Raw genomic sequence first — 25,698 nt, forward strand, 5'->3', positions numbered from 1 at the left:
GTATATTTAGTACTTTCCTTCTCTTTCCTTGTGGAATTGCTGCCTCTTCAAAAAGAGGTGATCCTATCATTAACAGATAACAAATACAGAGTGGTAACAACAAAGATGTTCTTAATTTTTACCTGTTTTACAACTTTATCTGATCATTAGTAATTCATTATAAAATGCATAGAAAAATTTTAAATGATCTTTGTGTGGAGTTTTGATTTCAAGGATTGTGATTTTTTTTATGTGTACTATTTATTATGCCTTTTAATATAAAGTTTTGAATTGTTTTCTGAAAACAAGCAAAAAGAGGGCAAATAATTATATTTTTGTTCCACATTCAAAGAAACTAGAAATATAAATTTTCTAAATAGCTAAATAAAATAAATGAGAGGCTTGTTTGTAACTTAAGTTTTCCCAATCTGGTATCTTCCAGATGTATTACAATGACACTCCCCAACCTTTTTAGTCCTATTCCTAGAGTATCAAAAATTGAGTTATGTATTTATTGAAAAACCTATATTATATTAATAAAGTGAGGTCGGATAGACCTAATTGATGTATAAAGAGAGATAAGTCGTTCTATCTCCCTCGGAATATAATGTACTTGCAGATATATTTGTTATCTGTTATGTTGTCTTGTATGTTATTTATATGGTGTGTTGTTATTTTTTGTGTTTTTTTTAATGGAAAATGTAAAGAAAGATTATTTTTTTAAAAAAAATGAGTTATGTAACTGACATTTTATAAGTACAAATATCTGCGTAACTAACATAGTCACATCAAACATAGCAGCCCACTAAAAGTTCAGTATTTATGGTTTTATTAATAGAAAAGCTGATTCCCAAGCTGCCTTGAGTCAGTTCATACCCTTAACTAAAAGGAGATTTTAAAATATGAAGGAAAAAGTGGGACCTATTGCAGCTTTATACTTCAAAGACAATTCTGCAGCCTCAAGATCAATACTGAACACCTAATTGTTGAAATCAGTGAATGGGCAATGATCCAGCTCTAACTGAATATGAGCATATCTTCCAATGTCTTATCTGTAGCATTTTATTAGATGAATTGCAAGTTTTCAGGCCTTCTGTAGAGGTTTCTGATTGGCTGTTTCTAGAGTAAAAATGTTTTCTCTAATCCAACAAAGCAGGTAGGTCAACATCCCAGTTGCAAATGACCCAGAGATAAGTCTGTTAGCTTTTGCAAAAGTCTAGGAATCTTTGCTTTGCAAACTATGTTTTTTGCTGGCAATCAGTATATATAGAGGGTATAATAGACAGAAAAGACCAGAAACTTTTTTTTTACTCAGTCTCTTTCCAGAGGGAAAAGAAAGGAACAGAAGGCTAGCCAAAGAGGTAAGCAATCAATGGTTACATTTGGCTTCATTTGCCTTAGAATTGATTAATTAGAACAATTACCAGTACTAATTCTGTAATCCTTGCTTTGGCAAATTTTTACCTAAAATGATGTTCAGCACTTTATGATGGAAACTTCCCTTTTGGAAGGAAAAATGAGTAGATATCTTAATGGCTTTTTAAGTTAGTCCTTTACATACTGTAAACAGCTAGTCTCTTTTCTTGGAGGCATTGTTCCTGTATTCTTTCTCTTCATTCCACTCCAGGTTATTACTGTTTGAAGAGAAGCAACACATTAAATGCATTTACACATTTAATATCAAGCCTATTTTTACTTTTAAGTCATCTTTGCATCAGATATGAAACTGTGCTATATATTAACAATCTTCTTTATGTAATAGCTAAACTTGTACAACATATTGCACCATAGGTATAGTTAATAAATGGCAGGTGTGTTCATACAACAGGCTAAATAAAAATAACTACATTATTGTTCAATGTAAATCACATTATCATTACATTATAAAGTGTATTATACAATGTACTGTAACTCCTGCTGGAAATAACCTATCATAACTTCAAGCTTTAATTTTCTGCTATTTTAATAAATATAAAGCCATCCTCCCTCTCTCAGTGCATTACAAATATTTTAATCAGAGAATGAAATAGACTGTGAATAGGGATAGGTGACCAATCAGATACCATTTTTACGGCCTTCTATAATTTCGTTCTTTTTTTTATGTATTTATCACATTTTAAAAATGGTTAGTTGATGAGTACTAGTTCTCATATGGTTTCATTGCATTTCAAGGATGATGGACGTGAGAATAATCACAAATTGGCCTCAAATTGTTTCTAGGAACTTGGGAAGTGAAAACAGTTAAGAGTGTGGAAGGGAGCTAAATTGATAAGGGATGTTTAAATACCAGTTCCTCAAAACAAAAGGAATATAAAATCCAGAGAATCCATAAAATGACAGTGTATTATTTTAATTTTAGAATTAGTGAATGGAAATAGATTATCATGTTTGCTAAACTGTATGCATAAATAGCAATGATGTCGTATAATTAATATAAGACAGGGACGCAAGAACCAGTTTGGTATGGCGATTAAAGCACAAGGCCAAGGATTGGGAGACTAAATTCTAGTTCTACCTTAAAGCACAAAACCAGCTAGGGCCAGTGACATTCTCTCTCAGCCCTAGGAAGAGGAAGCAATGACAAATTTCTTCTGAAATCTTGCCAAGAAAACTACAAGGGATTTGTCCAGGCAGGCACCAAGAGTCAACACCTACTCTAAGGCACACAGATACACACACACCATATATATAAAGTTACTGTATGTCCTGAAGATGATGAGACCATCAGTAAACAGATATTGTGTTTGTAATGCTCAAGTAACTACCATCCATATTATGCTAAAACTACCACAGTTAATAATCATACCAGGAAAAAAACAACATTTGTCAACAATTTAGAATTGTAGTTTAAGTGCACTGGCAAGGGAAATGCTTAATTCTTCTTAACTCCTCAGTAACCAAATCATCTACATTTCACATCCTGTAAAAATCAAATGTTAATTATTGGAAATATGAGTTAATTCATGTTTTGAAACAATAATGTTTAATTTATTTATTGTGTCAAGGAGGATTGGAGATTGGAGTTAAATTGCTTTCTGGCCCTTTGAACTTTACCTGGAAAAAGGTTGTCTTGCTCTGGTATTCTTGTACATTATAAATTAGCAAACAAAAGGATATGCCACACATACACCAATTGTTACTCTACTTTAAGTATCCTCTAATAGAGAAAAGTTTTTAAATTATGCAACACTGTTTATTACTCCAGGTCAAAGTTTCTCGATAAAAAAAAGTTTCCAACGTTTTATTGTTGCAATACAACTAAAGAGAAATCAAACAACACTGGAGGCTTTCAAAGAGACTGGGCAATCATTTGACTGAAATGGTATACTGAAAGGGTCTCCTGCTTCAGCAGGGGGTTGAACTAGAAGACTTCTGAAGTCCCTTCTAACTCTATTGTTCTAGGCTCTATATTGTGAAATAACATTAGCTTCTTCATAGTCTACAATGGCCTGAAAGTTTGGAACCCAAAAAATATCTCGATTCCTCAAGAGATATTAAGAAGTCAAGTGTCTGTGTCTTCTCTATGTCATTTGGTGGGATTCATACCAGTAATGGAAAGCAGCATATATATTCTGCTAATGACAGAGGTGGGTTTCAGCAGGTTCTGACCAGTTCTGGAGAACCGGTAGCAGAAATTTTGAGTAGTTCAGAGAACTGGAAGTAAAAATTCTGACTGGCCCCGCCCCCATCTATTCTCTGCCTCCCAACTGAACGGGAAGAAATGGGGATTTTGCAGTAACCTTCCCCTGGATTGGGGAGGGAATGGAGATTTTACAGTATCCTTCCCCTGGAGTGGGGTGGGAATGGAGATTTTACAGTACTCTTCCCCTGCCATGCCCACCAAGCCACGCCCACCAAGCCATGCCACGCCCACCAAGCGAAACCCACAGAACCGGTAGTAAAAAAATTTGAAACCCATTACTGGCTAATGAGAAGATAAATATAGAAAGCCAACAGGGTAAAGAACCCTATTGATTATTAATACACTCCAAAGATTACATGGTAAACAAAGTAGTGAACACAAAACCTTTTCAAGTTGGAGATTTTGTGCTGGGGCACAATTTGCTACTTCAGAATACTAATGTAGTATAGTACATAATTAGTTCTCATTAATTACTTGGCTACTCCCATAATGGCAAAAGCTGCTTCAACCTCAGGTACTAATATTTGTTTATATTATTAGTGTGGCCTGAGAGATAGGATGCATACTGGGATGCAGCACTGAGATGGGAGATAAAAATACGGTGTATATACATGTTGCATGCCTGTTATGGGGTGACTTTTTTTTTTTTTTTTGCTTTAATGTATATGCCGCCCTTCTCCGGAGACTCAGGGCGGCTTACAATGCGTTAAGCAATAGCCTTCATACTTTTGTATATTTATACAAAGTCAGCTTATTGCCACCACAAACTGGGTCCTCATTTGTCCACACTGTCCTCTTTATAGAAAGTTGAGATATGGAAACCACAAACAAAGTTCTTGAATTGAAATAGTTGCACAAGGTATGCTGATATTCTCAGTTCAAAAGCAACAATAATTGTACAATATTCACCATGAGAAAAAAAATCAAATTTATAGGGATCATATTTTATCATATCACATTTTATACACTTACTGGAAGCTTTCTAATTTCTCTGAACTCTTCTTCAGTCAAGAATTTTGGTAGCAAAATTCCCTACACATTTATTTGAACAGAAAATGTAAATTGAATGAATGAATAAATAAATAAATTTTCAGTTCAATTGTTTAAGGAGGATAAGAAAGAAAACCATGTTCCACTTACTAGAGTTTAGTTGCAATATTTTCTGACATTTCACATTAAGGTTGTCCTTACATTTCATAAACCACCATTATGATTGAAATGTCAACTTCCCTACAGGATCCCTGACAAGGATAGCAGTAAAAAGAAGATGTTGCGATTTTCAGTGCTCCTGTTCCTCGCTGTCTTAATGTCCAGCACTGGACAGAGACAAAGATGTCTGAGAGGGGCTGGTCACAAGCCAAGGCCTACCCAAGAAAAATACTTGCAGGAATGTACCCTATATGCCAAATGTAAGTGCTGCAAAACTGTGTCAAAAATTAAACTGTATAAGGTCAACAGATTGTGCGCTGGTGCCTTTGTTAACAGGGGGTCTTGAAGGATTACTTTGTACTTTTATCATTTATTCATGCCACTAATGTGAGCTCAATGTCATGATACAATTACGTGTGTATGTGTTGTATGTAGCCACATGTATGCACACTAGGGGTTAACTGATTACTTCTGTGATGAAATAATAACAAAGTACAAGGATTCTCAAGATTAAAATAAAAAAGCACAGAAAAAAATAAAAACGAATAAGCCAAGAAATTCAAGTCAAAGTAGAAGTAGAAAAAGAAAAATGATAAAAGTTTATATTAAAATCATTCGTGATGTCTCTTCATACTTTGTATCCTTATAAATCATTGTTCTTCCATACATATCCATACATCACTTCACACATTGCATTTTGCTCTTTAAACTTCTCAATTCACTTTTCTGAGTACCTCATGGACTCCCTCCAACCATGACTGGTGGCTTTCGTAACCCCATTCACACCTCCTTCATATACTAGTTTTGCAGTTAGCCCTTCATTCATCCACTCTATAGAACAAATCACCTCAACATACTTCTTTTATAGAAGTAATTCAATGAGGAAAAGTGAGTGAGGTGGGAGTCAGTGCTGCTGTCAGGTATATCATTGTGTAAACATGGAGCTGGTACATTCCAGTGCCAACTGGAGAATAAAAGCCAAATATCCATTGACTTAAAAGGATAGGAGGAAACAGACCAAATGTACCATCATCTTTTCCCACCCATCCACTCATAGTCGCTAATAGAATAAAGAATGATCCACAACTTTTTTCAAACTCATCCCTAGTTCTTTTATTATCATGGTTCACTAGAGCTTACTGTGCAACTGTCACCACCATAGGAATTTCTACTTTCCAACATTTGCATAACAGTATAGATGCTATCAAGTCATAATTTCTGACACAAGTGTAATACGTTCTTTCAAGCTACTACCGATATGTTGTCACTTCCCCATTAGTCACAAAATCACACTTTCTTCTTTCAGTTCTGTTAAATTCTCTCTTTTCTTTGTTTTACAGATTCCTCACATATCTATTTTATTCCCTTTCAATTCTTACTTGCTCCTACATTCCAAATTTTAAAAAATTGCTGCACACACAGAGACAGAGACATATAGTCACTACAGATGGGCCCATAGGCATCCACCTCTGCCACCTAGCTGAGGTTGTCATGTAACACTTTTTAGCAAGATAAAGAAAGGTGAGGAGAGAGAGAGAGGGGGAGGGAGGGAGGGAGGGAGGGAGGAGAGAGATTTTTTAAAGACGGGAAGGACATGCACATTTAGGTATGGAATCACAGGCAAAATAAGTAATCAATTACATAGTGGCAAAAGCTGTCCTTGCTCAGATGTTGGCATGAAAAAGCAACTACTGTATTAATTAGCTGTCTGTCCTCTGAGAGTTTCCTAGACTTAGGAGACAGACAAGCTGAATTTTCAAGAGGATTTGCAAGAAGGGGAACAAAACAATTCTTCATCTAAAAGTGCCCCACAACTTAATTCCAATTGTAACAACCTTGGCTTTTGTGGGTATTTAACTAGGTCAGAGGCCTCACAGTTATAATTGTGTTAGAAAGTAAGCCTTTATTAATAATTCTTTGGTTTTTAATTTCCCACAGCCGCCTGTTGCTATCCAAACATTACAGAACAACTGGCCGATTCACCAGTCGTTAAAATAAATACTACCTTCTGGAACAGATGTGGAAATCTTAGCCCAGAGTAGGTTTTGTTTTGTTTTTATTTTCCATATGTTTCTAGGAATATGTTATTTGCCATAATTCTGCCATAATTGCTGTTTGTAACAACAGCATAACATAAAGAGTCCCTGGAAATTGGGTGACATAAGTATACATTTAATACATTGTTTTGGTTATTGTGCAATCAGCCAGATGTTTAGACTAGATTTGACATTTTTATCCAACTATTGAGTCTTTACCAAGGACCTAGGATAGGCAGATGTTGTTTGATGGCTTTAAAGGTATTGTCGCAGGATGTAAGTTTCTGTTTCAAGAAAAGCTGCCTTTTCCAATTGACAGATGGTGATTTTGTTAATGTTGATAATATTCAAGTGGTGCTCCAGATGTTGCTGTTATTCTTCTTCTTCTAAAAGTAGAATTATATTAATAATTATTTTTTTATTGTCCAAAATCCAAAAATTCCCAAAGTGACTTATAGTATATTAATTGAATTAAGGCAACTGAATTAAGGCAAATACAGATAGCCCTCAACTTACAACAGTTCATTTAGTGACCATTCAAAGTTGTAATGGCACTGAAAAAAGTGGCTTTTGGTTTGTACATTTTTCACGTATACGACCATTGCAGTATACCCATGGTCACATGATCAAAATTTAGACACTTGGCAACTGACTCATCTTTATGATGGTTGCAGTGTTCCAGGGTCATGTGATCACATTTTGTGACCTTCTGACAAGCAAAGTCAATGGGGAAGCTAGATTCACTTAACAACTGTGTTACTAATTTAACAACTGCAGTGATTCACTTAACAACTTTGGCAAGAAAGGTAAAATGGGCCAAAATTCACTTAATTGTCTCGCTTAGCTATCAAAATTTTGGGCTCAGTTGTGGTTGTTAAGTCAAGGACTATCTGTAATTAAGACAATGTAGCAAGACAAACTAGGTGAAAAAAGGGATAAGTTGGGTGACCTATAAATTTTATAAATAAATAAATAATAAATTTTCTATTTAGCCCTTTGGTGTTGCTACCCAGGGTTATCAATGAGATTAATAAAGTATTAATGTAGCCTTGATATGAAACCTAGTATTTACTTAAATAAAATTGTAGTATAATTTTAGAATTACAAGTCTAAGGAACAACTGAATTAAACTTCCCAAGCAATTTTCCATTTTGTTTATTGAAGATTTTTCTATAATAACAGTGAATATTTTTTCCATAAAAATAGGTGTGAAGCTTACATGAAGAAAATAGAGTGCTTTTATAGGTGCTCACCATATATTGCTTACTGGGCTCGTCCCAGACAACCAGCTGCTATTTCTTCTGTTCCCATATGCAAAAGTTTCTGTGATAACTGGTAGGTGGATCTTCTTGCTATTTTAAAAATAAATAAATAAAAAGATTCTGTTTGAAGTTACATTTTAATTTTTCATTCTTTGGGGTGAAATCAAAATTTCCAATGCAATTTCATTATTTTTAAAATCTTATTAACTTACCAGTAACTTTCTCTTAGCATTTAAAAAATGTTGAGAAGTAAACCCACATGGATTTTTACAAGGCAGAACAGAATATTATTTACAATTGTTGTGATACTATGCATCATTCATTTTAAGATGATATTCCTTAGGAAAAAAAAGAATTTGAAATGGCTTTTTATTGTTATTATTGTCTTACAACAGTTTTGTTCCATAGATCAAGCTACCGATTTTTGTTTGTCTACCTGAAGTTCTTCTGTACCCTTTGATGTTTTCAAGTGTTTTTGAAAGCTGGTGCTGGCAAAAGTCTTGACATTCAAAAAATAAAATTAAAAATTTAACTGGACATATTGAAGATTTTGGGAATGGCTAGCATAGGTTTTTTTTTAACTGAATCATAAATTTTTAGGTGATGCTACTTTCTGTTTCAGGTTTTTAACACAAAAACATGGCCTCCTGGCTTCATTCAGAACCCCACACGATCATAAACTCCAGATAGAGGTAGTGGGGCTGGGGAAAACTTTCAAAGAAGCGTTTTACCCAGTGGTGGGATTCAAAATTTTTTACTACCGGTTCTGTGGGTGTGGCTTGGTGGGCGTGGCAGAGGAAGGATCAGGGGTGAAATGCTACTGGTTCAGGCCAGTTCGCCCAAACCAGTAGTAAAAAATGCTACCGGTTCACTGAACCAGTAGTAAAAAATGTAAAAAAAAAAAAAAAAAAAGTTCCGACAATCAGCTGAGCGATGCGCGATCGTTAGAACTTTTTTTTTTACTTCTTTAGCATTTTTTTTACTACCGGTTCTCCAGAACCGGTAGTTAAAAATGCTTTAAAAAGTTTTAAAAACATTCCGAAGATAGCGCGTCGCTCAGCTGATTGTCGGAACTTATTTTTTTACTTTTTAGGCATTTTTTTACTACCGGTTTGGGTGGATAGGTAGTAAAAAATGCTTTAAAAAAGTAAAAAAAAAAAGGCTCCAATGATCACAGCTGTGCCGCACGATTGCCGGACCCTTTTTTTTACTTTTTTAAAGCATTTTTTTATTACCTATTCACCCGAGCCGGTAGTAAAAAAATGCTTTTAAAAGGTTAAAAAAAGGTTCCCATGATCGCGCAGCACAGCTGTAATTGTCGGAGCCTTTTTTTCAACCTCTTAAAATCATTTTTTTTACTACCTGTTCCAACGAATAGGTAGTAAAAAAAATGCTTTAAAAAAGTAAAAAAAAGGTTCCGACGATCATATGGCACAGCTGTGATCATCAGAGCTTTTTAACCTTTAAAAAATATAAAAATACTTTTAATACTTTTAAAATACTTTTAAAATGTTTTTAAAAAGGTTCCCACCCGCGCCACAGTTGATCATCCCCTCGCGCTGTTCTACTTACCTTCCCAAGACTCCATTGGTGCGTACTGCGTGTGCATGCACACAACTCGTGTTTCGTGCACCCTGCGCAGGTGCAGCATATGTTTGGCGCATGGCGCGCATGCACGGCCAGCGAACTGGTAGTAAACTGGTTCAGATTTCACTACTGGGAAGGATACTGTAAAATCTTCATTCCCTCCCCACTCCAGGGGAAGGTTACTGCAAAATCCCCATTTCCTCACAATCAGCTGGGACTCGGGAGGCAGAGAATAGATGGGGGCGGGGCCAGTCAGAGGTGGTATTTACCAGTTCTCTGAACTACTCAAAATTTCTGCTACTGATTCTCCAGAACTGGTCAGAACCTGCTAAATACCACTTCTGGCTTTACCAACCATGTTTCTGCAAAGTATTATTTCAAAACCTGTAGTACTTTAGAGTATGACAGTAACAGAGTGGTCTTTTTTGATCTTCCTTTCCAATTTTCTGCCAATTATATAGTTAAAGCCACTGGAAGACTTTGAGAAATGAGAAATGGAAACAATGAAGTACACTTTGTAAGCTCCATACTAGTGCTACTTCTCCAGGCTAGAATATTTTCATCCCTAGGTTGACCTTGCAATGATGAGGAGAAAATATCACTCTTTAGAAGCTTGGATTTGACCACAACTCTAGTCATTAAGTATTCTTCCCTACTTATTAGTCTAATAGCTATCACCTAGGAAAGTTACACGTCTTTTTTTAACATACTGTACATTCTATCATTGTAACAAGCCACATGGTTTAGGTATATTGTTTTTTCTTCCCTTCCTTATCCTGAAAATGTCTTTGTTTTAAACTGCCTTGTACATTTGTAAAGAATAATATCCAATCATATCCTGAAGGAGCATTGACTTGATTTTTTTAAAAAATAAAACACATTATTCTATGTTGCATTACATAGGGTGTTAAAAATGCAGATAAGGCCTCTACTTTTGTGTTTTCTCATATAGGTATGAAGCTTGTAAAAGTGATCACACTTGTGTTAGCAACTGGTTGATCGATTGGAAAATTAATGAAAAAGGAGAGAATCACTGTAAGAATGACTGCATCCCAATCAGTGAGGTAATGTATTGTACAGTAAGCTACTTCTGAGGCATACATACTACCCTAATGTTAGTGTCACATGGCTTTCTATACAAATATTCCTCAACTTAAAACCATTCATTTAGCTACTGTTTGAAGTTAAACTGCACTGGAAAAAAAAGTGACTTATGATCGACTCTCACACTTACAGCCACTGCAGGATCCCCATGTCACATGTTCACTTGGACAATTTATTTTATTTATTTATTTTATTTTATTGGTTCGATTTATATGCCGCCCTTCTCCGAAGACTCAGGGCGGCTTACAATGTGTTAAGCAATAGCCTTCATACTTTTGTATATACCTGCTTAGTAGGGCTTTCGGCCTCCCCAAGCGGTGTTCTTTTTTATACAAAGTCAGCTTATTGCCCCCACAGTCCGGGTCCTCATTTTACCTATCTCGAAAGGATGGAAGGCTGAGTCAATCTTGAGCCTGGTGAGATTCGAACTTGCAGTAATTACAGGCAGCTGGTGCTACGTAACAGCACTTTAGTCTGCTGCGCCACCAAGGCTCAATTGGCAACTGACAGGTTTTTATGACAGTTGCAGCATCCCGGGGTCATATGATCACCATTTGCAACTTTCCCAGGCAGTCAATGGGTAAAGCTGGATTCGCTTAATGAACAAATGATTCACTTAACAAACCCAGTGATTTGTTTAACAGCCATGGCAAGAAAAGTTCATAAAAATCAGGCATGACTTTAACATTAACAACTGCCTTGCTTAGCAACAGAAATTCTCATTCCAATTGTAGTTGTAGTGCTAGCGCTCTAATCTAACAAATTGATCTAAATTAACAAGAGGAAACTCATATATTCACCCGCTCTTAAATTCTAAAATATTTTAGAATTGCTAGTGCATGCCACCATTAATTCTTTTAAATAATCCACCAATAAATGCTGTATAATTTAAAATGCAGATTATGTGCATAATTTTGAAGTCTGCCTTCCAAACTTTAAATTCAGTAAGAGAAGGTTAAGGTAAGATAATGTACCAATATTTATTTTAAAATAGGTTAATCTAAAATGAGTGTTTTCCAAACAAAAGATATATTGATATTATACAAAGGGACTCTTCAGTCATTTTGCACATATAGTATAGGAATTACAATGGTACCTTGGTACTCAGCTTCTTTAAAACTCATCAAATTTGGTACTCAACATATTTTGACATGAAAATTTTGTCTTGGTACTCATTCTTTATTTGGTACTCAACGCACAAATTAGAACTCGTTGGTATCGGCTGCCTTGTGTCTCACTATGTTATTTCTTATGGGAAAAATGTGTTTGGTACTCATTGCTTTTGGTATTCATCGTGCCCCCTGGAACCAATTAATGATGAATACCAAGGTACCACTATATCACACTAATTTAAAGAGCAATGCATTTCTACTATATTTTGGGATAGCAACACCCCAGCTAGAAATCTGAAAGATGTCTGTTATGGGAAGGCTCATCTAGAAATGCATGGGTTGGCCAATTCAGTGATAGATCTCATGCATCTCTAGATAAAATGAAAATTAGGAAAATGTTTGCTAGAGATTCTAGAGTGAATGAAAACAAACTGAGCAGCCACGTGCTGCACGTGGCTCCCAAGCCACCTTCCTGGGGTGATTCACTGAAGATTAGTCACTCCTCCTATTTCTTCCTGGAGATGGATGAAATAGATCCCAGCAATCAGATCCACTCAGGATAGAGCCTCCAGCAGCAGAAGCAACAGAAACAATGAATTCGCTCTGATCACAATGACCTAATATAATAACCCCCATAGCTTCCCAATTTTGAAACTAGAAATGCAAAAATATTGTAGTATGAACTTAAACTGTGCAGTTCCTGGCTATCAAAGGTTGCCCGCCCCATATTTCAGAAAGAATTACTAATCAAAATGAAAACAATGAATTAAATAGTTCAAAAACATTGGTATGATATAAGGTACAGCTCTGTTTATAAAGCTGAAAAGAAGAGAGGCTAAAATTCTACATAAAGGATTGGGTAAAATTTGTTTCCTTTCAGCTCCAGTTTTTTTAACCTCATAATAAAGCAATTAGGAGTTTTCTGGTATGGTGTATGCTCTGGATCCTGAATGAGCTGAATAAACTAGTTCCCCAATCCACCCTCCCAACTGAATCAGACCACAACTTGCCTTACTTTTTCATAATAGCCTAGATGTAAAGGAAGCTGTAAGGAGGACAGTGTGGTTCTGATGGTAAATGATACTATAAACAAGACCATTTATGTCTCTCTGAATTCTAGATGTATGCCAGTGGAACTCATATGTGCGAAAAAATGTGGGGTGCTTCACTGAAGGTGGCTTACCGCTCCCCCTGCCTCTGCCTTGAGATGGATGAAATGGATCCCGAGGTAATCAAGTTCATTCAGTATAGATCCTCCAGCAGTAGCAGCAGCAGCAGTAGCAGCGATAACAACGATGAAGAAAGATTCTGCCGTCTCAGGATGCAAATGAGAAGAGAGCTGGAGGAGAAGTATAAAAGCCTGGAAAATAATGAGTTACCCATTAGGTAAGTAATGTTAAATTGTTATTATTTTTATCATTGCCATTATTGGTCTTCAGCAGCTCTAGGCATCTATTTCTAATCACAATGATGCCTAATGGTAGAACATGTATTGCAGTGCAAGCTCTGCTCCTTCATACTCAGAGGTTCATAAGGGTCAGAGTTTATATTACAATGATGCATGTTTCTTCACTTCACTCCCTTCTTCTCTTCCCTTTATCCACCTGCAGGCACCTGTGTCAGCAGCAAAAGCACACAAGTAAATGATAAACAAAAAATGATAACATTTTAAGACTCAGATGCAACTCACATGGTAAATGCTTAAACATTAAAATCAACATTGGATGTCCCAAAACTAAACAGAAATTTGATAAAAGGAAATTATCCTTATCTAGCAGTAAGAGTTAAATAACTAGAGAGCTAAACAGATTTCTGCAAGAGGTTTCTGTATTGCTCTCAAGGCTGACTACTCTCATGATTGGAAAGTGGGCTTATGGAAATGAAACTCTAGCAATGGCAAATCAACAAGCATCAGTGCACATCAGAATATACTCAAGGGCTTGGCCATCAGAACCAAGAGTACAGCTGGGATCAAAGGTGTCTATGGAAGGAACATCAACACCGTCCAAATGGCAAACATGTCTAAATGATCACAGCCTGCACTTTTTGTTGTGTTTTGCTTAAGTAAAAAGGGCAAGTTTAGTTGCCTGATTGTAGCTGCCATTTTGACAGCTGACATCCATCCCTGTGGACACCCCTACTGGGATCCAAGCAGTATGGCCTTTTGTAATTGACAGATGGAAATTTTTTCAATGTGCATATAAGTGCCATCTAAGAGTTTTTGGTATGGCGCCCACTGTGTCAATAAATCATGACTGGTTTATGTCATAATCTTTCCATTTTCAGATCTTGATATTTTGTGATAATCTCCAATTCTTTGTCTTCTATTCTACTATCCCCGGTATTGCCACATTGATTATTCACACTTTCTTCTTTTCAACCAGTTATTTCGGGTGTCCTCTAGGCCAAACTCCATTCCTATATCAGTAGTAAAGTTCTCAGTATTTGTCAATTCCTGGAATTCAGTTTCTAATTTTTTATAATTTAAAAAGAAATATAAAGCAATTGTGAGATTTTATTAGCATGGTTGCTGTTTGATAACCAAGATTTATTTTATTCAAAATAACTGAAAACAGGATAATGACAATGACAGCTACTAAGATGATAATGAGTCACCTTGGAAGATTATTAATTATAATTATTATAATTTGTATGCCACTTAAATCTCATGACTCTGGGTAGTTCTCAATCATCAAACAAATAAAATTATAATCAAAGTATAAAAAATAAAGATTAAAAATGGCAAGCATGATGAAGTGAGGGGTCTCACTTTTTCTTGTCAGAGACCTGGGTAAAGTGCCAGAATTGCTGGTCTTTCAGATGTTGCTACTCAACAGCTGTAGCTTCTAGTATTTCTCACATTGACTATGCTATCTAGGCCTCCTAAGGGTAGTGTTTCAAGAATTCTTGAAGGTTACATATTTTCCTGTTCCAGAATAGTCTAATCAAGACAGATAATCTGGTGGTAGCTTCTTGAGTGAGAATACTGATCAAAAAGCACAATAAAATCAGCTGTTTGTTCAATGTATTCTAATTTATTTTACCTACCCAAACATTACAGAGCCAATTAACAGCCATTTATGACAAAAATGGGAGAATACTTGAAAACCCCAACACATTGCTGAATTATACACTTAGGTTCTTTTAGCGCTTACTCCCAACTCTGTTGAATTATAATTGAGCTGAATGGGTTGCCATAGCAATCAGATCTAAGTACATTTTCGTTATTCCAGTCTTAATCACTCTATATAAAGAAGAAAGCTGCTATGCTTTTGTTTGTGAATTTGCTGCATTATTTTGCTGAGCTTATATAGCACTCCAGTTGTAATTGTCTCTACACAACAATTTTTTTAACAGGAAGCAGTTTGGAAGTGTGCCTAATAAATAATAAATAAAAAGAAGCCATCTTGAGAAAATATGTTTGTAGTAGATGGTTTCCAAAGTATCAAAACTTATTAAATCCTTCCTTTTTCAACAAGGCATTTTCCAAATATTGCGACTCTCATCACCTATGGCTAATATGATGGATGATAAAATTTGTTGTAAAACACATCTAGACTATATAGAGAAATGCACTAGATAATGTTTACAAATAATCATTTGGTGGGTTGAAATTTGGATTTAGAATGAGGTAAGGCTATGTTGAGTCTCAGTCTGCATATGCATTCTCTTGTCTCAACTGGCTTACCCAAAGAAATTTCTGTTCATAATATTTTGCATGTTCATAAAAGAAGTCATATTTACTAGTTAAAACTTGCTAGAAGCATAGGTGATGACAGATGCTGAAAACAAAGACACATACATACGTTGCCAAGACACTGCAGTCATAGTTAGAACTGTACTTCCAGATGTACAATACCATGACCTCTGCACGAAATCAAGGGAATATATTAGGATTAGTATTAGTTTACTTGCCATCTTGTGCCAAGTAAATTCTTAGTGAAAGCATATTTTGGAGATTAAGTCGACTTCCTGAAATACAGTTTGAATGAAAGAGAAGGATTGTATGCAGATAGCTGTTTATTGTAACTAATTTGCAAAACAGACAATGTTTCTTACAAATTTGATATCTTCTAAACATTATCAAAAACAGATTTTGTGAATTTGCTCGTAAAACAATGCTAGCATGAAACAATTGTTGAAGATGAGATATAAATGTTCTGACTTTTTTCATCCCCCCCCCCAGTGACATATGAATGAATCTTCATCTGACAAATATCCTATCTGAAGACCGCCAGGAATCAGGCAGTGTCTATTTCAGCATACGCTTGCTCCGGCACCAAAGTAAAAGTAGAAGCTACGCAAATTGCTGATTTCCAATGTTCTACTAAAGACCAATAAATAAATAAATAATGGCTAAATATCCAATATTTCATCACTGGTCACTTTTATACTGATGCTATTATTTAAATCTGTCCATCAAATTTCTGGGTGGGTCTTCCTCATCTAGTGAACTCCAGGCAGAGTCAGCCTGCAACTTTCAGAATTCCTAGCCAGTGTTTTCATGGGTGCTGCCTGTGGAAAGTCTATTCCATAGCCATCTTTATCTGCATATACTTGTGGGAATTATTAATCAGCATTACATTCAATCAGACTTTGAGGAGGCAACAGTATCAGAAGACTAATATGGTCACTAAAGCTCTGGATTAAAAATCTGTAGGTACATGGGGACAAAGGAGGAGGAAATGTGTCTTTCATATAAAGACATTACCTGTTCAACTCTGTAAATCGCTGCTGAACAAAAATACCTCTATTGACATGCTGCCATTATAGGAGGGCAGCTGCCATTCTGTTTTATGTCAGAACAAGGAAATCTCTTTCCATTCAAGGGCCTAATTGCCTCTGGACAAGCGCTTTACCAGCAAGGAGGAGGGTCCACAATGAAAACTAGGGGAAATGCACGGACACACACCAGTGTCTCTATGCAATTAAACTTAGAAACAATTGTTAATAGCATTAAGGCATTGGGGCAACAGTAGAGGCTATTTTTAAACTTAAGTGCTACCCCAGGGGCACTTCAAGGAATGGGCTGCTGCTGAGTTGAAGAATGCTGGTTTTTGATCTCCTTATTAATTTCTGCTGCAGGGGTCCTATTCATTGCATCCAGAGTGGAAGTAAGCATTGTCCACTCAACTAGATACTGTAAAGATTTTATTTGTTTGTTACATTGTCAGAGCTTCTTAAACATTCCAATTCCTTGATTCCTAAAATAATAGAAGGGTTTGTATATGAACACCTCCAAATAAAAACTGATTTCAGTCATTATTGTGGAGCAAGAGAAAAATATATTATTTATCTTTGAAATTAAATTTCAATCTTTATATCAAAGAAAACAGCAATGGAACCATATAATTTTATCAAATAAAGATAAAAGCTGACCTTCACTGACATATGTCATTCTACAGATAGGCCAAAGAACAATGCTATGCCAGCCCAAAAGAGATACTAGTGGTGCATAATTAATTCTGAGGAAAGCCACATCCCACTAGCTATAATCGACCATAGTATCATGCTGCACCGGTTGGAAGAGCTAGGGGTGGGGGGCACCGTGTTGCAGTGGTTCTCCTCCTTTCTTTCTGATCGGTCACAGTCCGTGTTGACAGGGAGGCAGAGGTTGACCCCGAGGCCCCTTGTATGTAGGGTGCCACAGGGATCGGTTCTCTTGCCCCTTCTGTTCAACATTTATGTGAAGCCGCTGGGTGAGATTATCTGTGGTTTTGGGGTGAAGTATCATCAGTATGCTGATGATACTCAGCTATACATCTCCACCCCGGACCACCCCAATGATGCCCTTGAAGTGATGTCCCGGTGCCTGGAGGCTGTACGGATCTGGATGGGGAGGAACAGACTCAGGCTCAACCCATCCAAGATTGAGTGGCTGTGGTTTCCGACATCCCGATATAGTCAGTTGGTGCCATCACTGACTATTGGGGACGAGTCATTGCCCCGCACGGAGAGGGTTTGCAACTTAGGCGTCCTCTTGGACTCACGGCTGTCTTTAGAAGAACACTTGACGGGTGTGGCCAGGAGGTCTTTTTATCAGGTTCGCCTGATTCGCCAGTTGCGTCCCTTTCTGGATCGGGACTCGTTAAATACGGTCACTCATGCCCTCGTCACTTCACGCCTGGACTACTGTAATGCTCTCTACATGGGGCTCCCCTTGAGGAGCACCCGGAGGCTCCAGCTGGTCCAGAATGCGGCCAAGCGGGTAGTTATGGGAGCAGCATGGCGCTCCCATGTGGCTCCCCTCCTGCGCGAGCTGCACTGGCTCCTGGTGGTCTTTCGGGTGCACTTCAAGGTCTTGGTTACCACCTTTAGAGCACTCCATGGCTTAGGACCGGGGTACTTACAAGACCGCCTTCTGCCACCAATAGCCTCTCACCACCCAGTACGCTCCCATAGAGAGGGGCTTCTCAGGGTGCCATCAGCCAAACAATGTTGACTGGCGGCCCCCAGGGGGAGAGCCTTTTCTGTGGGGGCACCCACCATCTGGAACGAGCTTCCCCCAGAGATACAAAAGATCCCGGATCTGCGCACTTTCCGCCGTGCCCTCAAAACATTCCTGTTTCAGCAGGCCGGCCTGGCCTAACTTTCCCTTTATATTGCTTTTGATTTTGTTTAAACTGGGAGGTTTTGAATTATCTAGGACCAGAGTGTTTAGTATATTTTAATTGGTTTTTACGTTTGTATTACATGTATTTTTATCTTTCGCTGTTCACCGCCCTAAGTCCCTCGGGAATAGGGCGGTATATAAATTTAATAAATAAATAAATAAATAAAATAATCAGTGACAATGGATTGTCAGTATCAATAACTGTTTGACATAGTAACAGTAGGTGTGAGCCAATGAGGTGTACAGTAGTAGTGAAGGAGTGGGAAAACTCAGGTCCTCTGTCAAGCATGGAAGCCAGCTGCTTTAACCTGGACAAGTCATTAACTCTCAGCCGAAATCAACATTGGTTCTGTCACAAGCTGGCTGAAAAATAATACTTCTCGATACATCAAGCATTGACAACATCATTATATGTATAAGAAGAGTGAATGTGCTGCAAAGCCAGTGGACTCTAAAATCAAATAGCAATAGCACTTAGACTTATATTCCGCTTCATAGTGCTTTATAGCCCTCACTAAACAATTTACAGAGTTAGCATATTGCCCCCAACAATCTAGATCCTCATTTTACCAACCTCGGAAGGATGGAAGTCTGAGTCACCTTTGAGCCAGTCAGGATCAAACTGCCGAACTGCTGGCAGTCAGCACAATTACCCTGCAATATTGCATTCTAACCACTGCGCCACCATGGCTCAAATGTTAGAAACATCAACAATATCAGTTGTTATTCTCTGCTGAAATGAGTGATTTGGCCATTTTAATCATGTTAAAAACACTAATTCATGAAATACATTAAAAAATATGACCCATCCCAATAAGCTTGCGATCCCTAGTTTCAGAACCCTTGCATTAACCAGTGGTTGAGTTACTGATGATTGTTGAATCTAACATAGTTGTGTTGACACAATATGCTATATGATAAGGTATGGTTTATAAAACACAGATGTGGTAGAATCTCCACTTAGACTCGAGGAAAGTGTTAAGAGGGAGCCATGTTTAGAGTCCTTGAACTGAAGAAGGATGCATAGACCTGATCTCCACCAGAATCCCTGAATCCCTGAATTATCTGATTGTTTCCAACAGAATGTAGTCAGTCTGACAAGATTCTTATAGGTGACTAACAATAAAATTTCTCCTTGAGACTATGCACAAGTGATTCTGGTTGACAACACCTCTAAAGGACAACTATTTATTGAATTTTCACAATTAAACCATACAATATATAGTGAGAGGTCATAGGCCCGCTGAGAGAGTGCCATCAATACACTGATAACAACCAATTCTTCTCAGTAACATCAGAATCATATCCTGAACTATTGCCTGGATGCAGTGATGAAGTGAATAAATCGCAAATGAAATCTGATTTCTTTGAAGATTTTGTGAGAGATTGTGAGAGTTAATTCTCACATGCTGGGAGAAAAACAGCATGATAGTACATCTGATGGCTATAAAATCAAAACAGAGATAAGCCAGTTCCTCCTCCCCTGAAAGGAATAAGCTTACAACTTGCAAAAATGCATGCCTTTTAATAAAACATGTTAGTTAGAAATGGTACTGTCAGGTTTTTCCTGATTTTGGGCTACAACAAACTAACATCATTGCCTTCCCACAATGTTTACCACAGGCCCATGTGACCTTTATGACTAGGAGCATCTGTTACTAGCCCTTTACTAGACAATAATCATTTTGCACTTTGAGTACCACAATGTGCTTGATGTCCAACAAGTTGGAAACTACAACTGGACCAAAACTGCAAAACCCAGGTTGTTGAATTGAGCATCTTGCTTTGTACATGCTATATCTGTAGTGGTACCTGCATTTTAGGATGCTTTCCCTTTTGATATTCAAAGGCACCTACTATTAAATAATTTAGGCATCTACTGAAAAATGATGTTTCAACCCATCTTTGGGTAAATGGTAGAAACATTTGTCTTTTTCTTGAATTCACTTTAATGTATATCTTATATTTCAATATACTTTTTATTATTGTATTAAATTTGATTGGTAAATTATTTCAAGATATTTTCTGGGGAGATAAAAGATAAACTCTCCTTCAAGTTGAGTTTCAGTCTGCTAATTTTGTGGACACATCCATATCTGCAGTTTTCTTGACAGTAGTATGGAAGTGGCTTGCCATTTCTTGTTTCTAGAATATTTTTAACTTCCTGATCTAAATCATAGCACTGGAATTCCCAGGTCAACCAGATCCAACCCTACTTAACTCCCAAACTCAAAGATAATTAGGTGCTGTGACCTAGGAAGAGAATATAAGTTTTTTAAAACAAATAAAATATGACATTCAGGAAATAAAATATACTGTGAATCATGAGAACAACAAACAAGTGTAGTTCATCCAGTTGCTTAACTGTAGCACAACGGGGTTTTTTAAACCTTTTTATTTCTCTCTGCAAATGTTGTAGCAAAAAGAGAGAGACCCAAAGAGAACTCTGACATTTCTAAAATGTTTTGCAATCAATTCTGTTTGCAGTTTTATTAAATTCTCCTCCACTTGACCAATATTTTTATAATTTGTAAAGAATAACCTACCATTGCACTGCCAAGTTAAATCAACTTTGGCTGAACTATAGATGGGACATTATGCCAACTATGGGTGAGCTGCCATGATAACACAGAAATAGTCCTCCTGATGGTTACCACTATATGAATATATTATAAGAAGTGTTTGCATTTATCATTTATTTATTTGTATCCCAACATTATTTTTACAAATAACTCAAGGCAGCAAACATACTCAGCGTACCTTCCCTCTTCTACTTTACCAACAACAACAACAACTGTTTAAGGTGGGTTGTGATGACAGAAAGTGACTGGCACAAGGTCACCCAGTTGGCTTTCATGGCTAACACCGGACTTGAACTCACAGCTTACTGCTTTGTATTACTGAATTAGCAAAACATACTAGATTAGAGAAGATTAAATGAAATTAATAATTTGTGACTCAGGATGTGGGAAATTATTTTAGCATGTTTGGGAAGCATAGTATTATGTTAAATCATAGTTGAAATGAATTCAAAAGTACCTTTCAAAAAATGTTACACAATCAAGTTTAATCTCAGACAAGCAACAGTCATCCTCCCAAGCAAATAAAATCAATAGAAGTGTTTGGGAGTAGAACTGCTAGGAAGCCAAAACCTAAAATTTGTTAATCATCATATATAGGAAAGCAAGAAACAAGGAGCTAAATAATTTATCCACTAGTGCTGATTGTTCATTAATGTGCAACTGCATTCAACATCACACTAAGCCATTTGCTTAATTAAAGTCTATTAAATAAACCATAAACTGGGTCCTGCTACCTAAGCAATAATCTGTTATTTATAAGTTGCAATGGTTGATTTTACACATTGCAATAAGGAATTATGTGATTCGATTTTGATTCAGTATGTTGTGTAAATTCAGCCATCATTAATTAGTAAGCTAAGGTTTATGATTTTGTATGATATATGAGCTTAGCCAGTTTATTCAATAAAACATGTTTAACTAAACAATGTATCAGCAGGATACAGTAGCTGACCAACTTCAGGCTTCAAAGTTAAACAAGGTTGGCTCTGGTTAGTGCTTGGTTAGGATATGAACTGAAAATATTAGGGTTGAAGACTCATTTGGGAAGTCAAAAAATATATTCTGAAAGAAGGAAGGCAATGTTAAATCACTTCACAATTTTGGCAATACCCACACTCACTTGTCTTCTCTATATAGAAAAAAATATGCTACCTTTAAGGTCAAGATGTGAAACACTTGCAATCTCTTTCATCCATTTACATGTTGAAATTCACCTTTACTATCTAAATTTGCTCAAAGGCTCCCACAACTGCTTTATTTATTTATTTATTTATTTATTTATTTAATGCTCTCTACATGGGGCTCCCCTTGGGGTGCACCCGGAGGCTGCAGTTGGTCCAGAACGCGGCCGCGCAGGGGATTATGGGAGCGACGGGGCGCTCACATATAACACCTCTCCTGCGCGAGCTGCACTGGCTTCCTGTGGTCTTCCGGGTGCGCTTCAAGGTGTTGGTGACCACCTTTAAAGCACTCCATGGCTTAGGGCCGGGGTATTTGTGAGACCGCCTTCTGCCGCCAATAGCCTCCCACCGACCGGTTCGCTCACACAGAGAGGGCCTCCTCAGGGTGCCGTCGGCCAGGCAGTGCCGGCTGGCGACCCCCAGGGGAAGAGCCTTCTCTGTGGCAGCACCTGCCCTCTGGAATGACCTGCCCCCTGAGATACGCACGATATTAGACCTCCGGACTTTTCATCAGGCCCTGAAGACACACTTGTTCCATCTTGATCCCATCCTCTTAGGTTTTTAATCAAATTTCGGTTTTAATTGGGTTGTTTTAAATTCGGGCCAAAATTATTTAATTGTTTTTTAAAATGTTTTTAAATTTTATATGCTATGTTTTATCCTGGCTGTACACTGCCCTGAGTCCCGCAGGAGAAGGGCGGTATAGAAATATAATAAAATAAATAAATAAATAAATAAATAAACATTCATGTCCTCTTGCAATGCAAAGCAGAAGAGGCTTGCCTGCTTTATCAATGTACATTGATTGATAATAGTTACTATCTTTATCAGTATGAGAACTGTCACAGAATGTTTATCCTGTCACACTCTAAAGCCATCATCATATACAAAAATTGTGAAATAAGGAAGGGGGAAAATACTATAAGGAAAAAGGTATACTGGAGAATTCATTATATATGATTCTATATAAATGTTATGGGACAAAACAAAACACTCTTTCAAATGTGCAGCTACAACATTCTATTGAATTTGGCTAATAATATTGTAGAGGATTTAGCCTTCTTGAGTATGAATGGCTGCTAGGGGCTTCACAAAGGTATTCTTGAACTGCTTTACCCAAATGATGGTTTGGAGGAACATTTAATACAATTATACAATATGAATCCTGAAAAGGAGAAGGGGTTATGTCTATTTCCTCTTTCTCTCATAGTATTTATTGCTCACTAATTTTTTTTCTTTTTTTGTGTGCAGCTGTAACTCTATGGGACTACACCCCTTTGTAACTCTGAGCTTTTTTGTGTCCCTGGATTACCTCCAATTCTGCCTTTGGAATGAAAATGCATTGAGCTCTTGGCAAATGAAGCATTTGATCCTCCTATTGGTAACACAGCTGTTGATGAATTCCTTACACAGACTTTTGAGTTAATTCCCTGTTATAACCATTTTCTTTCATAATACAGTCATTGTTCTTAAGGGAGAACAGAGATGTATTAACATGATACTGTATAATACAGAACTTGGACATGCATTTTTCGGGAACTTTGCTCATAAAAAGCAAAATGCCTTATGTATTTTATCTAGATGTAGTATTTAAACATTTGTCTAAATGTCTAGATGTAGTATTTAGACATTTGTCTAAATGTCTGTCAATATCTGAAACATTGCAAGGATACTTTCATACATACCAATAAATATTAGAAGTTGCTTATGGTTGATTCAAATTATACTAATGGACAAATATCAAAATATATCAGAAGAGAATGCTTTATGCCTAATAGTTTTATAAATTTGGTAGCTTTCATATAAGAATCTGTACCAGCTGCAGAGAACTAAATTTGAAACCATGGTAAAATTAATCACTTGTTCCAAATACTGCAGTTCTGTGAAGCTATTTTCAATGGTCCATTTCCCCATTTGTAGGATCTCTTGCCTCACAACACTTCCATGTTCCCCACATCAGGTGCCCTAACAGCTCTTTCAAGGATAAACATGTTGTGATACTTTTTAAGCACATTTTCAGAATGTGCAGAGAATAACAAAGTTGGAAGGGACCTTGGAGGTCTTCTAGGCCCCCTGTTCAGACAGGAGATTGTATATTTATTTTATTAAATTTCTATACCACCTTTCTCCCGAAGGACTCAGGGCGGTGAACAGCCACAAGATAAAACACATAAATACAAAAATTTAAAATAGATTAAAAACGAATTAAATAATTTGGCTGAATTTAAAATACCCCATAATTTAAAACAAATTAAAATTTATATTTAAAAGGGGAGAAGATTTAGGCCAGGCCAGCATGATGAAATAAAAAAGTCTTAAGCGTATACCAATCTGGACAAATGGCTGTCCAATCACTTCTGTTTGAACTGTTTGAATTTTTTCTTTTCTGCTGCTACTAGATAAATGCATGCAGTAAGGGCATGGGTAATTCATATGTATGTAAGAATTCATACAAAATGAAGTGTGTTTTTATAGAAGCTTGGAATAGGGAAAATTGTTGCTTCCTTATTCTTAGCCTTGGGCTAGGAATAGAAAGCTACAGATTCTCATCCTCTTTTGCCCGCAGAAGCCAATTTAGGTCAATGTCAATGTCTCTTAGCCCTAGACTAGACACTAAAGTTGAAAAACATGTATCTACCAACCTGAACTAGACCAATGGAGTAGATTAAGCCCCAGCCTTCAACGAAGAGGACTTCACAGAAGAGGACAACCTGAGGGTAGGACAAGAAGCAATGGGTGGAAACTAATCAAGGAGAGAAGCAATTTAGAACTAAGGAGAAATTTCCTGACAGTTAGAACAATGAATCAGTGGAACAACTTGCCTGCAGAAGTTGTGAATGCTCTAACACTGGAAGTTTTTAAGAAGATGTTGGATAACATCTTTGTCTGAAGTGGTGTAGGGTTTCCTGCCTAAGCAGGGGGTTGGACTAGAAGACCTCCAAAGTCCCTTCCAACTCTGTTACTCTGTTCTGTTCTGTCCTGTCCTGTCCTGTCCTGTTCTGTTCATTGTGCAGTGGGTTGATTTAGACTGATAATTCTTAGTTTTGCAAATTCCACAGAAAAGAAAGATACAAGTAATGTAGTTCTCGATTTACAACAGTTCATTTAGTGACCATTCAAAGTTACAATAGCAGTGAAAAAAGTGACTTACGACCACTGCAGCATCCCAATGGTCCTTCATCAAAATTTAATTGCTTGGCAACTGGTTCATATTTATCATGGTTGCAATGTCCCAGGGTCATGTGATCCCCTTTTGTGAGTTTCTGACAAGTAAAGTCAATGGGAAAGTCAGAGTCACTTAACAACCATGTTACTAACTTAACAACTGCAGTGGTTCACTTAACAAGTGTGGCAAGAAAGGTTGTAAAATGGGGCAAAACTCACTTAACAAATGTTTCACTTAAATGTTGGGCTCAACAGTGGTCGTAACTCCTAATTCCTGTAATTCCA

At 37.0% G+C, this 25,698-nt stretch overlaps 1 protein-coding gene across 1 annotated transcript; it reads left to right on the forward strand.

Moving 5' to 3' along the window:
* Positions 1–1,255: 1,255 nt before the first annotated feature.
* LOC139314075 (riboflavin-binding protein-like) lies at positions 1,256–16,240 on the forward strand. The gene is made up of 7 exons (XM_070939596.1): positions 1,256–1,340; positions 4,859–5,031; positions 6,710–6,809; positions 8,014–8,142; positions 10,609–10,720; positions 12,993–13,258; positions 16,059–16,240. Exons 2-7 carry the CDS (start codon positions 4,890–4,892, stop codon positions 16,066–16,068), a joined length of 759 nt encoding a protein of 252 aa, XP_070795697.1. The 5' UTR covers positions 1,256–1,340; positions 4,859–4,889; the 3' UTR covers positions 16,069–16,240.
* Positions 16,241–25,698: the final 9,458 nt, after the last annotated feature.

This window comes from Pituophis catenifer, unplaced genomic scaffold, assembly GCF_029215685.1.
Source record: "Pituophis catenifer annectens isolate HBS135680 unplaced genomic scaffold, rPitCat1.0.hap2 SCAF_3, whole genome shotgun sequence".
Lineage (NCBI taxonomy): Eukaryota > Metazoa > Chordata > Lepidosauria > Squamata > Colubridae > Pituophis > Pituophis catenifer.